Below are 13,018 nucleotides of genomic sequence, written 5' to 3' on the forward strand. Positions count from 1 at the left end.
ACAGACAGACAGAGACAGAGAGAGACAGAGAGAGAGACAGAGACAGACAGAGCGTGAAAGAAAGTGCTGTTTTTCTCTTTAAGTGTGTAAAATTAAGGCTCATCGCCCAAAAGTTTGATTCCTTTGAGCCTTTAAGCCACTTTAACTGATCACAAACACCAACAACATACGAAGAATCTGCACTGTGCAAAGAGCCAAAAGAAAAACAGTACAAACAATAACGCCACCGTCTGCCACATGGTGGCATTATTCAACACCGTTTTAGTTTGGTCTGTGCTACAAACTGTGACAAATGGCAAAGAGGAAATGTAATCAGCATGGACACTGATATTTTTGTTTCCAGTAATGTCCTGCTCTGTTTTTGGTGATAGCGGACTGATGGCTTCACGGAGCACCTCGCGACGTACTACGTTTTTGGAGCTTCACAAGTCCAATGATCCTCTGGTAGACTTTAAACACTCTGAAGAGAAACTATTGTCAGGATCAGCTTTGTTGAACACGTTGTTTCTCACTCTGGTCTCTGTGTCCCCCTGAGACAAAATACTGGATCGACCATCAAACTAAAGCAGCTCCTCGGAAAAGTGTCAAAATGTCTCAAGGACTGAAGAAGTCCAGTTGCTTTTGAGTAAACTTGTGGTTATTCTTTACTGAGAACCTTGAAGTTGCAAACACCAGCATGTGGTTGGTTCTTACCTCGTCGGACCAGGTATGGTTTAGTGTAGTCCCAGCTCTCACTGTCGTTCTTAATCACGTTCAGTCGTGTTGGCTGCCGAAGAACACAGGACATCGGCCAATGAATGACAGCGTGTGTGTGTGTGTGCACATTAAGTGGGTGGGGGTGTGTGTGTGTGTGTGTATGTGTGTCCACGTTAAGTGTGTGTGTGTGTGTGTATGTGTGTCCACGTTAAGTGTGTGTGTGTGTGTGTATGTATGTGTGTCCACGTTAAGTGTGTGTGTGTATGTGTGTGTGTGTCCACGTTAAGTGTGTGTGTGTATGTGTGTGTGTGTGTCCACGTTAAGTGTGTGTGTGTATGTGTGTGTGTGTGTGTGTGCACATTAAGTGGGTGGGGCTGGGTGTGTGTGTGTGTGCACGTTAAGTGTGTGTGTGTCCACGTTAAGTGTGTGTGAATGTGTGTGTGTGTGTGCGCACATTAAGTGGGTGGGGGTGTGTGTGTGTGTCCACGTTAAGTGTGTGTGTGTCTGTGTGTGTGTGTCTACGTTAAGTGTGTGTGAGTCTGTGTGTGTGTGTGTGTGTGCACGTTAAGTGTGTGTGTCCACGGTGAGCAGTGTTGTCACAGTTACGTTGAAAAAGTAATCCAGTTACTAAGGCTGCACGGTGTATATATGGTTTATCTGGTATATGGTAAAAATTTGGCCTACGGACAGAGATTTGGACTCCACCACCTAATCGCAATAATGCCCACGGAATTTTTCGATCCAGGAAAACTTCTGTGCTGTCTGTGAACTGCTGCTCCATGCTGCAGAGGGGGGAGTGTGGGGAGGTGGGGGTGTTCTGAGCTGAGGTGCGTCTCTCATTGTTCATGTGAGACGTGTGATGCAGCCGGTACAGAGACACTGACAAACAATTTCCAACTGTTTCGTGCTGTTTCGCCGTAATTAACCAGACGTCAACCAAAGTTCTCACTATGTGTGAAGGGGCTCCAGGGGTCAAATCAGTACGTGCATGTGCTAGTTTGTGCATGTATTATTCGAGCAGTGCACGTAATTTTATACTCCACTAGCACTGGTGCAAGTAACTTTATCCAAGTTTTATTAACTATAAGCACCAGTAGAATGAACCAATAAAGGAATAAATAAGGAAAAAAAAACAATTTCCAGTGTGTTGTCTTCATCTTCCCTGCGTTTTATGACTCAGACACACGGAGCGAGTTACTGTGCTCTATTTGTTGTGGAAAGCTGACAAACGGGTTCACAACATCCTCATGAGATGTTCCCAATTCCCAAAAGTTGTTGTGAAAGTGTCGTGACACGGACCCACAACAGGGGGCGGTAATGAACGGACAATGGATAAGCCAAAAAGTAACAATTTAATGTTGTGAATCGCACAACGAAGTACAGACAATAACAATATGGTGGAATGTCAATTATACACAAGGTGACGTGTGGGCAGGCTCGAAGATAGAAGACGTCTGGCGAGAGAAGAGCCGGATCCCACACAGCTTCCACCACCAACAGATCTGAAGAACACCGGAGCCGCCAAGCCCTGCGCCCCAGGTGGCCACTGTCTTCAGCAGTCAGACGCGGTACTGCTGGCAGAGAACAGAAACAGTATAGATGAGTGCGAGTTCGCACACTCAGTAATCCCACAGTCTGTGTTTAGTTAGGAAGGAGCACCTCCACCTCCAATCACACACTCGTGCAGCTCCTGTCTAACCACTTATCTGGTTGGGGTGTGAAGCGAAGCCGTCGCTGATCACACCAAACGCCAATCCCACAGATAAGGCAAACACCACAGGAAAACGGCTGCAAAAAAGTTCAGACTATTATTCAGTGTTAAGTCAGCAGAGAAGTTACCTGAATGGTAGCTGATTTCTCGGCGGGGAGGTGGAGTTGCAGGCCGGCCTTTATGGTGGTGGTGATGTGAATGAGTGACAGCTGGTGCTGATAACGAGTGACAGCTGTCACTCCCGGTTGATATGACGCCCTCTCATGCTTGAAGCCCGCACTTCAAGCAGGGCGCCATCTGGTGGTGGTGGGCCAGCAGTACCTCCTCTTCAGCGGACCACACAACAGGACCCCTCCCTCAACGGGCGCCTCCTGGCGCCCGACCAGGCTTGTCCGGGTACCGGGCGTAGAAATCGGCCAGGAGGGCCGGGTCCAGGATGAAGCTCCTCTTCACCCACGAGTGTTCTTCGGGTCCATATCCTTCCCAGTCCACCAAATATTGGAATCCCCGGCCCTTTCGACGAACGTCCAGGAGTCGGCGCACAGTCCAAGCCGGCTCCCCGTCGATGATCCGGGCAGGCGGCGGCGCCGGTCCAGGGGCACAGAGGGGAGAGGTGTGGCAGGGTTTGAGTCTGGAGACGTGGAATACTGGATGTATCCGCAGTGAAGCTGGCAGCTTCAGCTTTACTGCGGCTGGACTGAGGACCTTCACGATGGTGAAGGGTCCTATAAATCTGTCCTTAAGCTTCTGGGATTCCGTTTGTAGAGGTATGTCCTTTGTGGATAACCAGACCGCCTGCCCGGGCTGGTATGCAGGGGCCGGGGAAGCCGGCGGTCTGCATGGGCCTTAGCCCTTGTCCGGGCTCTGAGCAGGGCAGAGCGGGCAGTACGCCACACCCGACGGCACTTCCTCAGATGGGCCTGGACTGAGGGCACCCCGACCTCTCCCTCCACTAGCGGAAACAATGGGGGCTGGTACCCCAAACACACCTCAAACGGGGAGAGGCCGGTGGCAGATGAAACTTGGCTATTATGAGCGTACTTGATCCAGGCCAGATGGTTACTCCAGGCCGTCGGGTGCGCGGAGGTCACGCAACGGAGGGCCTGCTCCAGTTCCTGGTTCGTCCGCTCTGCCTGCCTGTTCGTCTGGGGGTGGTACCCAGACGAGAGACTGACGGTGGCCCCCAGTTCCCTGCAGAAACACCTCCAGACCTGGGAGGAGAACTGAGGACCACGATCCGAGACAATGTCCGATGGAATCCCATGCAGACGTACGACATGGTGGACCAGGAGGTCTGCAGTCTCCTGGGCCGTCGGGAGCTTCGGGAGGGCCACGAAGTGGGCCGCCTTGGAGAACCGGTCCACTATCGTGAGGATGGTAGTCATGCCCTGGGACGGCGGGAGGCCCGTGATAAAGTCCAGGCCGATGTGAGACCAGGGGCGATGAGGCACGGGCAGAGGCTGGAGGAGGCCTTGGGCCTTGTGGTGGTCGGCTTTGCCCCTGGCACAGGTGGTGCAGGCCTGGAAATACTCCCGGACGTCGGCTTCCATAGATGCCCACCAGAAGCGCTACCGGACCACTGCCACAGTCCTTCGCACCCCTGGATAACAGGAGAGCTTGGAACCGTGACAGACGTCTAGGACCGCAGCCCTGGCCTCTGGTGGGACGTACAATTTGTTCTTCGGACCTGTCCCCGGGTCCGGGCTCCGTGTCAGGGCCTCCCGGACGGTCTTCTCCACGTCCCAGGTAAGGGTGGTCTTGACCTCCTCTTCATGCACCCGGGACAGGGCGTCAGATCGTTGTTTTTTTTGTCCCGGGACGGTAGGTGATCCGGAAGTCAAAACGCCCGAAGAACAGCGACCAGCGGGCTTGCCTGGGGTTCAGACGCCTGGCGGTCCGAATGTACTCCAGGTTCCGATGGTCCGTGAAAACCGTAAATGGCACCGATGCTCCCTCCAACAGGTGTCTCCACTCCTCAAGAGCCTCCTTCACCGCAAGAAGTTCCCGATTACCGACGTCATAGTTCCTTTCAGCCGGGGTCAACCTGCGGGAAAAGTAGGCACATGGATGGAGAACCTTGTCAGACTCCCCGCTCTGGGATAGCACGGCTCCTATCTCTGAGTCAGAGGCGTCCACTTCAACTACAAACTGGCGATTAGGATCGGGCTGCACCAGAACTGGTGCAGTCGAGAACCGGCGTTTCAACTCCCTAAACGCGGCTTCGCACCGATCCGACCAGGTGAAGGGGACTTTTGTGGAGGTCAGGGCTGTCAGGGGGCTAACTACCTGACTGTAGCCCTTGACGAACCTCCGGTAGAAATTTGCAAAACCGAGGAACTGTTGTAGTTTCCTACGGTTTGTTGGTTGGGGCCAATCTCTCACCGCCGCAACCTTGGCCGGATCAGGGGCGACGGAGTTGGAGGAGATTATGAACCCCAGGAAGGACAAAGAAGTGCGGTGGAACTCGCACTTCTCGCCCTTCACAAACAGCCGGTTCTCCAACAACCGCTGTAGGATCTGACGTACATGCTTGACATGGGTCTCGGGATCCGGAGAAAAGATGAGTATATCGTCTAGATATACGAAGACAAACTGATGCAGGAAGTCCCGCAAGACGTCATTAACCAACGCTTGGAACGTCGCGGGCGCATTGGTGAGGCCGAACGGCATGACCAGGTACTCAAAGTGACCTAAAGGGGTGTTAAATGCCGTCTTCCACTCGTCTCCCTCCCGGATCCGAACCAGGTGATAAGCATTCCTAAGATCCAATTTCGTGAATATTTGGGCTCCATGCAGGGGCGTGAACACTGAATCCAACAGGGGTAACAGGTATCGGTTGCGAACGGTGATCTCGTTCAGCCCTCTGTAATCAATGCATGGACGGAGTCCGCCGTCCTTCTTGCCCACAAAAAAGAAACCAGCACCCATCGGGGAGATGGAGTTCCGGATCAACCCGGCAGCTAACGAGTCCCGGATGTAGGTCTCCATTGATTCGCGTTCCAGACGTGAGAGGTTGTACAGCCTGCTGGACGGGTACTCAGCGCCCGGTATCAAATCAATGTCACAATCGTACGGACGGTGTGGGGGCAGCGTGAGTGCCAGATCCTTGCTGAAGACGTCAGCAAGGTCATGGTACTCGGCTGGCACCGCCGCCAGATTGTGGGGGACTAAAACCTCCTCCTTAGCTGTCACACCGGGTGGAACCGAGGATCCTAAACACTCCGGTGGCAGGTTTCGCTCCACTGAACCACAACCCCAGACGGCCAATCAATCCGGGGATTGTGTTTCAACACCCATGGAAAACCCAAAATCACTCGGGAGGTAGAAGGTGTTACATAAAACACAATCTCCTCCCTGTGATTCCCAGACACCACCAATGTCACTGGCTGTGTCTGGTGTGTGATTAGTGGAAGAAGGGTGCCATCTAGTGCCCGCACCGACAATGGTGACGGTAAGGCCACTAGAGGGAGCCCAACCTCCTTTGCCCATCTGCTATCCAGCAGATTCCCCTCCGACCCCGTGTCCACCAGTGCTGGGGCGTGAAGGGTTAGATCCCCGCTCAGGATCGTGACTGGGATTCATGCAGATCTTCGGGGTTTCCCCGCGTGGGTGTTGTGACCCACCCTTAGCCCAGTCTCTAAGGACGAGTGCTGCTGTTTTGACCGTTTGGGGCATTCTCTCTGTGTGTGCTCGGTTGAGCTGCAGAGAAAACACTCTCCACGGATCAGCCTCCTTTGTCTCTGATCTGATCGCTTTTTGGCCCTGCTCGTTTCCATAGCAACGTCAGCAGGGGAGGCTGTCGTCACGTGGAGAGCCCTGGCTGTGGAGCGTGGGGACGTCGGCTCCCTTTCGGACCCGGGAGGAAGAGGGACGGCTTGTGCCTGACCTCGCTCCCGTCGGTGTTCTGTTAATCGGTTGTCTAACCGTATAACCAGGTCGATAAGCCCGTCTAAATCCCGCGGCTCGTTCTTCGCCACCAGGTGCTCAAGGACCAGAGACAGTCCGTTTATAAAGGCGGCGCGGAGCGCAACAGCATTCCAGCCGGCTCGCGCTGCCGCGATGCGGAAGTCGACTGCATACTTCGCTGCGCTCCGACGCCCCTGCCGTATCGACAGCAGCACGCTTGAAGCGGTCTCGCCTCTATGAGGGTGGTCGAACACCTGTCAGAACTCCCTCACAAACTCAGTGTAAATTGTTAGGAGCCGTGAATTCTGCTTCCAGAGCGCCGTAGCCCAGGCGCGTGCCTCTCCTCGAAGCAGATTTATAACGTAAGCCACCCGGCTAGCGTCTGACGCGTACATGACGGGACGCTGTGAAAAGACGAGCGAGCACTGCATCAAGAAGTCCGCGCACGTCTCCACACAGCCTCCGTACGGCTCCGGAGGGCTTATGTATGCTTCAGGGGAAGGTGGGGGGGTTCGTTGAATGACCAGTGGAATGTCTGTCTCTGGCATTCGGTCAGCAAGAGGAGGTGCTGCAGCCGCGCCCTGAGCATGCGCTTCCACCTGGGCGGTGAGAGCCTCCATCCTACGATTGAGAACAATGCTCTGCTCGGTGACTAAGTCCAACCGAGCAGTAAAAGCGGTTAAGATGTGCTGCAGCTCACCTAACACGCCTCCTGCTGGCGCCTGTGCACCTCGCTCTTCCATTGGCTGTTCAAGCGATGGTTGACGCCCCTCGGGATCCATGACGCTGGCCGAGAAATCCTGTTGTGAAAGTGTCGTGACACGGACCCACAACAGGGGGCGGTAATGAACGGACAATGGATAAGCCAAAAAGTAATAATTTAATGTTGTGAATCGCACAACGAACTACAGACAATAACAATATGGTGGAATGTCAATTATACACAAGGTGACGTGTGGGCAGGCTCGAAGATAGAAGACGTCTGGCGAGAGAAGAGCCGGATCCCACACAGCTTCCACCACCAACGGATCTGAAGAACACCGGAGCCGCCAAGCCCTGCGCCCCAGGTGGCCACTGTCTTCAGCAGTCAGACCCGGTACTGCTGGCAGAGAACAGAAACAGTATTGATGAGTGCGAGTTCGCACACTCAGTAATCCCACAGTCTGTGTTTAGTTAGGAAGGAGCACCTCCACCTCCAATCACACACTCGTGCAGCTCCTGTCTAACCACTTATCTGGTTGGGGTGTGAAGCGAAGCAAACACCACAGGAAAACGGCTGCAAAAGAGTTCAGACTATTATTCAGTGTTAAGTCAGCAGAGAAGTTACCTGAATGGTAGCTGATTTCTTGGCGGGGAGGTGGAGTTGCAGGCCGGCCTTTATGGTGGTGGTGATGTGAATGAGTGACAGCTGGTGCTGATAACGAGTGACAGCTGTCACTCCCGGTTGCTATGACGCCCTCTCATGCTTGAAGCCCGCACTTCAAGCAGGGCGCCATCTGGTGGTGGTGGGCCAGCAGTACCTCCTCTTCAGCGGCCCACACAACAAAAGTTTCATTATTTGCTGCAGGAGCTCCAGTTTGAGGATGTCCTGTCCTGTTCGCACACACACATGTAAACAAAGAAAAAAAAAAAAAAACTGGCTGCTGCTAGGGCAGTCACAGGTATTACAATATTCGCCAATCGCGAATATTTTTCATATTCGCGAATATTTTTCATAATCACGATTACTGTGAATTATTTATTTTATCCACAAAGTTGCATAAAATGACTCGAAATCTGACGTCATCGTGCTGCAGCAGCCGCACGCAGCCTCGCTGCCTCACTTACTCTGTTTCCCTCTTGTCTTGGTCGGATGGTTAGCGAGGCTCTGATAATAATATGGAGCGTGAGGAGGTTATGGTTCCAAAGTCACGTACCACGGCACCGTTGTGGATGCATTTCTGTTTTAAGTAGGGCTGTCACGTCTAGTTGACTAGTCACAACTACATCAACTATTGAAATCGTCAACAACTAATTTAGTAGTCAACGAGTCATTTATTTTATTTAAGTCTTTTTTTCTCTGAATTCATAGTTTTAGGCAACGAGCCGTCCTGTCGTCATTTATAATGCGCAGTTTACCGAAGGAGCCGTGTGTGTGTGTGTGTGTGTGTGTGTGTGTGCGCGTGTGCTGGCTGGCTGGCTGCAGACTGTGAGCGAAGGAGGGAGATTCCAGAGGCATGACATGTACATTCTGCTGAGAACCATCAGTGCACGTGAGACAGCGAGAGCGGAGCAGAGAGAGTTTTAACCCAACAAGTAAAAAAAAAAAAAAACTAAACCGTGGAGCTGCCTTCACTTCTCTTTCCACTTTCTCTACCGGCTGCCGTCCTGTTCACACCATGTGCACATCGTAAATTGAATTTATGAGATCGTGAGATGAAATAAACGGTCAAATATCCTTAAAAAAATCCTTAAAAAATTAGAATATATAAATGAACTGAGCAAATATTACGCATACACGGGTTAAAAATAAAAAAGCTGCTGTGGAGAAGCTGTGCAGTGATGTTCAGAGGCACAAATCACAAAAAGCTGAACTTTAGCTGTTATTTTCCAAAGGTATGCATTTGTTCAATCTTGAGCTTAATGCATTGTTTAAGCACAAAACGTGACTGATGAGAGAAAAAAAAATGACTTCATCACACTAAATGAACTGGAGTCAGAATAAAAATACAAGCTGCTGATTTCTGTTATTTTTCAAAGTTATTAAGCTGCAGCTATATGTTTTATTCATTTCAAAGTGAGTTACCTCTTATTGTATTCTGATTTATTTATACAAAAAAATATGGGGAGTCAAATCAGCCTGCATTGTTAAGTTTATATCAGTTTTCCTGCACATGTTCAGGTATTTTTTTTCCTTCTTTATGAGAGTTTGGCGTTTGTTTGCTCCACAACGTTTTAAAACACAATAAAATGTTCACACTTTTCTTTATAGCAGTTCTGTAATTTCAGAAATGCAACAAAAACAACCAGAAATCAGAAAAAATTGGGACGATATGTAAAATGAAGATGAAAATAAAAATGTTGCACTATTCTCAGTTTCTCTACTCACAGAAGCCAAACGTTCTACCAGAGTTGTGTAATTATACTACGATAGTAGAATATAAAGAAGGGGAAAAAGAAAAAAAGACAATATAATCGTCAGTCACAATTATTTGCCTGACAATTAATCGTCTCCAGAACTTCCTAATTGTGACAGCCCTAGCTGCCGCTGCGGTTTCTCGCTCTCTCTCCCCTCAAACTCTGTCATCATTGTGTTATAAACCAGTCACCATTTTTTTTATTATACATCTGTGTAGTTAATAAAATTATCTTCACGGACGATTAGTTCGCGTGTGCACATGAAAAAAAAACTGGCTGCCGCTGCGGTTCCTCGCTCTCTCTCCCCTCAAACTCAGTCATAATTGTATTATAAACCAGTCACCATTTGTTTTATTATACATCTGTGTAGTTAATAAATAAAATAATCTTCACAGACGATTTGTTCGCGTGCGTACGTGAAGAAAAAACTGTCTGCTGCTGCTGCTGCTCTCACTTCAAACTCTCCCCAGAGAGGAAGAGTCTGACACATCAGAGGAGGAGTTTTAAGGTTGATATCAGACTGACTTTTGGTTGTGCAAGTAGGTTAAAAATGTATTTTGACCCCTGGGTTCTAAGACATGAGCACATCGCACCAATTCAAATTTTAATGAACAGTCCAAAAAATGGCACATTGTCAGCACAGTACAGATTAGCACAGCGTATTTTAACACCTTAGTTTAGGTGTAGTTTTTCCCGGCCGACTGATTCTGCTTTTTTCTCTCTGTTCGAGGTGTAGATGACTTCAAGATGTCACGTGCTGGGTTCAATCACAGCATAATTTCTGAAACAGATGTGGATTGTGGAACGGACTCTGCGGCGGGAACAGGCCCACTGAATGTCATGAGCACTGCTGGATAACCCCTGCTTGTGGACTGGATGCCTGCATGGACGTCTCATCAAATGCATCTTGTGCTGTTTATGTTCTGTTTTTGTAAAACTTTGCAATATCTTGTAACTGTTAGATGCAGCAGATGTTTTGAATTCATGTTTCCTGTTTCTTCAGCTCTGTAACACTTTGTAAAAACCTTGTAACTGTTAGAATGACCCAAGCAGAGGGTCGCCCCTTTGAGTCTGGTCTGCTTGAGGTTTCTTCCTCTAATCATCAGAGGGAGCTTTTTTCTTACCACTGTCACCCGTGTTCTTGCTCTGGGGGTTGGTAAGGTTAGACTTTACTTGTGTGAAGGACCTTGAGGCAACTTTGCTGTGATTTGGTGCTATATAAACTAAATAAATTTCTCTTCTCCACTTTTCAACAGACAGTTTTTAAAAACAAATTTTAAAAACAAGTTACAACAGTAAGAGAGTATGAAATGAGTCACGTAAATATAAATAGGTAGAACTTGTGAAAATGTGAAATATGAGCAGCTGTACTATATTTATCGGTTAAATAGCGCAGTACAATACGTAGGAACGACACCGAAAAAACAGAATTAAACAGAAAAAAAACAGAAAAAGAACAGAAAAAATTCTCAACAGTTTCCCATCTTCTGAGCCTCAGGTTCATCACTGTTTCCTCCACATGAGCTGCAAAATCATTATCGCCACTGATTCAGTGAGCAAGGTTATTGCAGCGCTTTGTAACGGAGAGACGCACTGCCAGGACACAAACATCATGTTAACGACACCAACTACAAATACCAATTCGTTTATATGTCAGGATCCAAGTGGTGGTCACATGGAGTGGACATTTTCCTTTAACAACTCTGGAGTGATGTTTGCGATGCATTTGAGGACATGCGGCCGGTGAAATGTTTGCGATGCATTTGAGGCCACGCAGCCAGTGAAATGTTTGTGATGCGTTTGAGGCCACACAGCCAGTGAAATGTTTGCGATGCGTCTGAGGCCACGCAGCCAGTGAAATGTTTGCGATGCATTTGAGGCCACGCGGCCGGTGAAATGTTTGCGATGCATTTGAGGCCACGCAGCCAGTGAAATGTTTGCGATGCGTTTGAGGCCACGCAGCCAGTGAAATGTTTGTGATGTGTTTCAGGCCACGCAGCCGGTGAAATGTTTGCGATGCGTTTGAGGCCACGCAGCCAGTGAAATGTTTGCGATGCTTTTGAGGCCACGCAGCCGGTGAAATGTTTGCGATGCTTTTGAGGCCACTCAGCCAGTGAAATGTTTGCGATGCATTTGAGGCCACGCAGCCAGTGAAATGTTTGCGATGCATTTGAGGCCACGCAACCAGTGAAATGTTTGCGACGCATTTGAGGCCACGCAGCCAGTGAAATGTTTGAGATGCATTTGAGGCCATGCGCCCGGAGAAATGTTTGCGATGCGTTTGAGGCCACAAGGCCTGTGAAATGTTTGCGATGTGTATGACAAATGTTTGCTATGCATTTGAGGCCACGTGAAATGTTTGTGATGAATTTGAGGCTACGTGGTCAGTGAAATGTTTGCGATGCGTTTGAGGCCACACAGCCAGTGAAATGTTTGCGATGTGTTTGAGAAATGTTTGCTATGCATTTGAGGCCACGTGAAATGTTTGTGATGAATTTGAGGCCACACAGCCAGTGAAATGTTTGCGATGCATTTGAGGCCATGCGCCCGGTGAAATGTTTGCGATGCGTTTGAGGCCACAAGGCCTGTGAAATGTTTGCGATGTGTATGAGAAATGTTTGCGATGCGTTTGAGGCCACACAGCCAGTGAAATGTTTGCGATGCGTTTGAGGCCACACAGTCAGTGAAATGTTTGCGATGCGTTTGAGACCACACAGCCAGTGAAATGTTTGCGATGCCTTTGAGGCCACACAGCCAATGAAATGTTTGCGATGCCTTTGAGGCCACACAGCCAGTGAAATGTTTGCGATGCATTTGAGGCCACACAGCCAGTGAAATGTTTGCGATGTGTTTGAGGCCACACAGCCAGTGAAATGTTTGCGATGCTTTTGAGGCCACGCAGCCAGTGAAATGTTTGCGATGCGTTTGAGGCCACACAGCCATTGAAATGTTTGTGATGTGTTTCAGGCCACGCAACCGGTGAAATGTTTGCGATGCGTTTGAGGCCACGCAGCCAGTGAAATGTTTGCGATGCGTTTGAGACCACACAGCCAGTGAAATGTTTGCGATGCGTTTGAGACCACACAGCCAGTGAAATGTTTGCGATGCCTTTGAGGCCACACAGCCAATGAAATGTTTGCGATGCCTTTGAGGCCACACAGCCAGTGAAATGTTTGCGATGCATTTGAGGCCACGCAACCAGTGAAATGTTTGCGATGCATTTGAGGCCACGCAACCAGTGAAATGTTTGCAATGCATTTGAGGCCACGCAGCCAGTGAAATGTTTGCGATGCGTTTGAGGCCACAAGGCCTGTGAAATGTTTGCGATGTGTATGACAAATGTTTGCTATGCATTTGAGGCCACGTGAAATGTTTGTGATGAATTTGAGGCTACGTGGCCAGTGAAATGTTTGCGATGCGTTTGAGGCCACACAGCCAGTGAAATGTTTGCGATGTGTTTGAGAAATGTTTGCTATGCATTTGAGGCCACGTGAAATGTTTGTGATGAATTTGAGGCCACACAGCCAGTGAAATGTTTGCGATACATTTGAGGCCATGCGCCCGGTGAAATGTTTGCGATGCATTTGA

The 13,018-nt window shown here is 49.4% G+C and overlaps 1 protein-coding gene across 1 annotated transcript in view; it reads right to left on the reverse strand.

Annotated features, from left to right (window-relative positions):
- Nucleotides 1-13,018, reverse strand: part of LOC117523216 (heterogeneous nuclear ribonucleoprotein L-like) — a 203,418-nt gene that overhangs the window by 80,642 nt on the left and 109,758 nt on the right. Inside the window, exon 7 of the mRNA XM_034184670.1 lies at nucleotides 694-766. Within this exon, the coding sequence (XP_034040561.1) occupies nucleotides 694-766 (73 nt within the window). The remainder of the gene's footprint in view (nucleotides 1-693; nucleotides 767-13,018) is intronic.

Source organism: Thalassophryne amazonica, chromosome 13 (genome assembly GCF_902500255.1).
Source record: "Thalassophryne amazonica chromosome 13, fThaAma1.1, whole genome shotgun sequence".
Classification (NCBI taxonomy): domain Eukaryota; kingdom Metazoa; phylum Chordata; class Actinopteri; order Batrachoidiformes; family Batrachoididae; genus Thalassophryne; species Thalassophryne amazonica.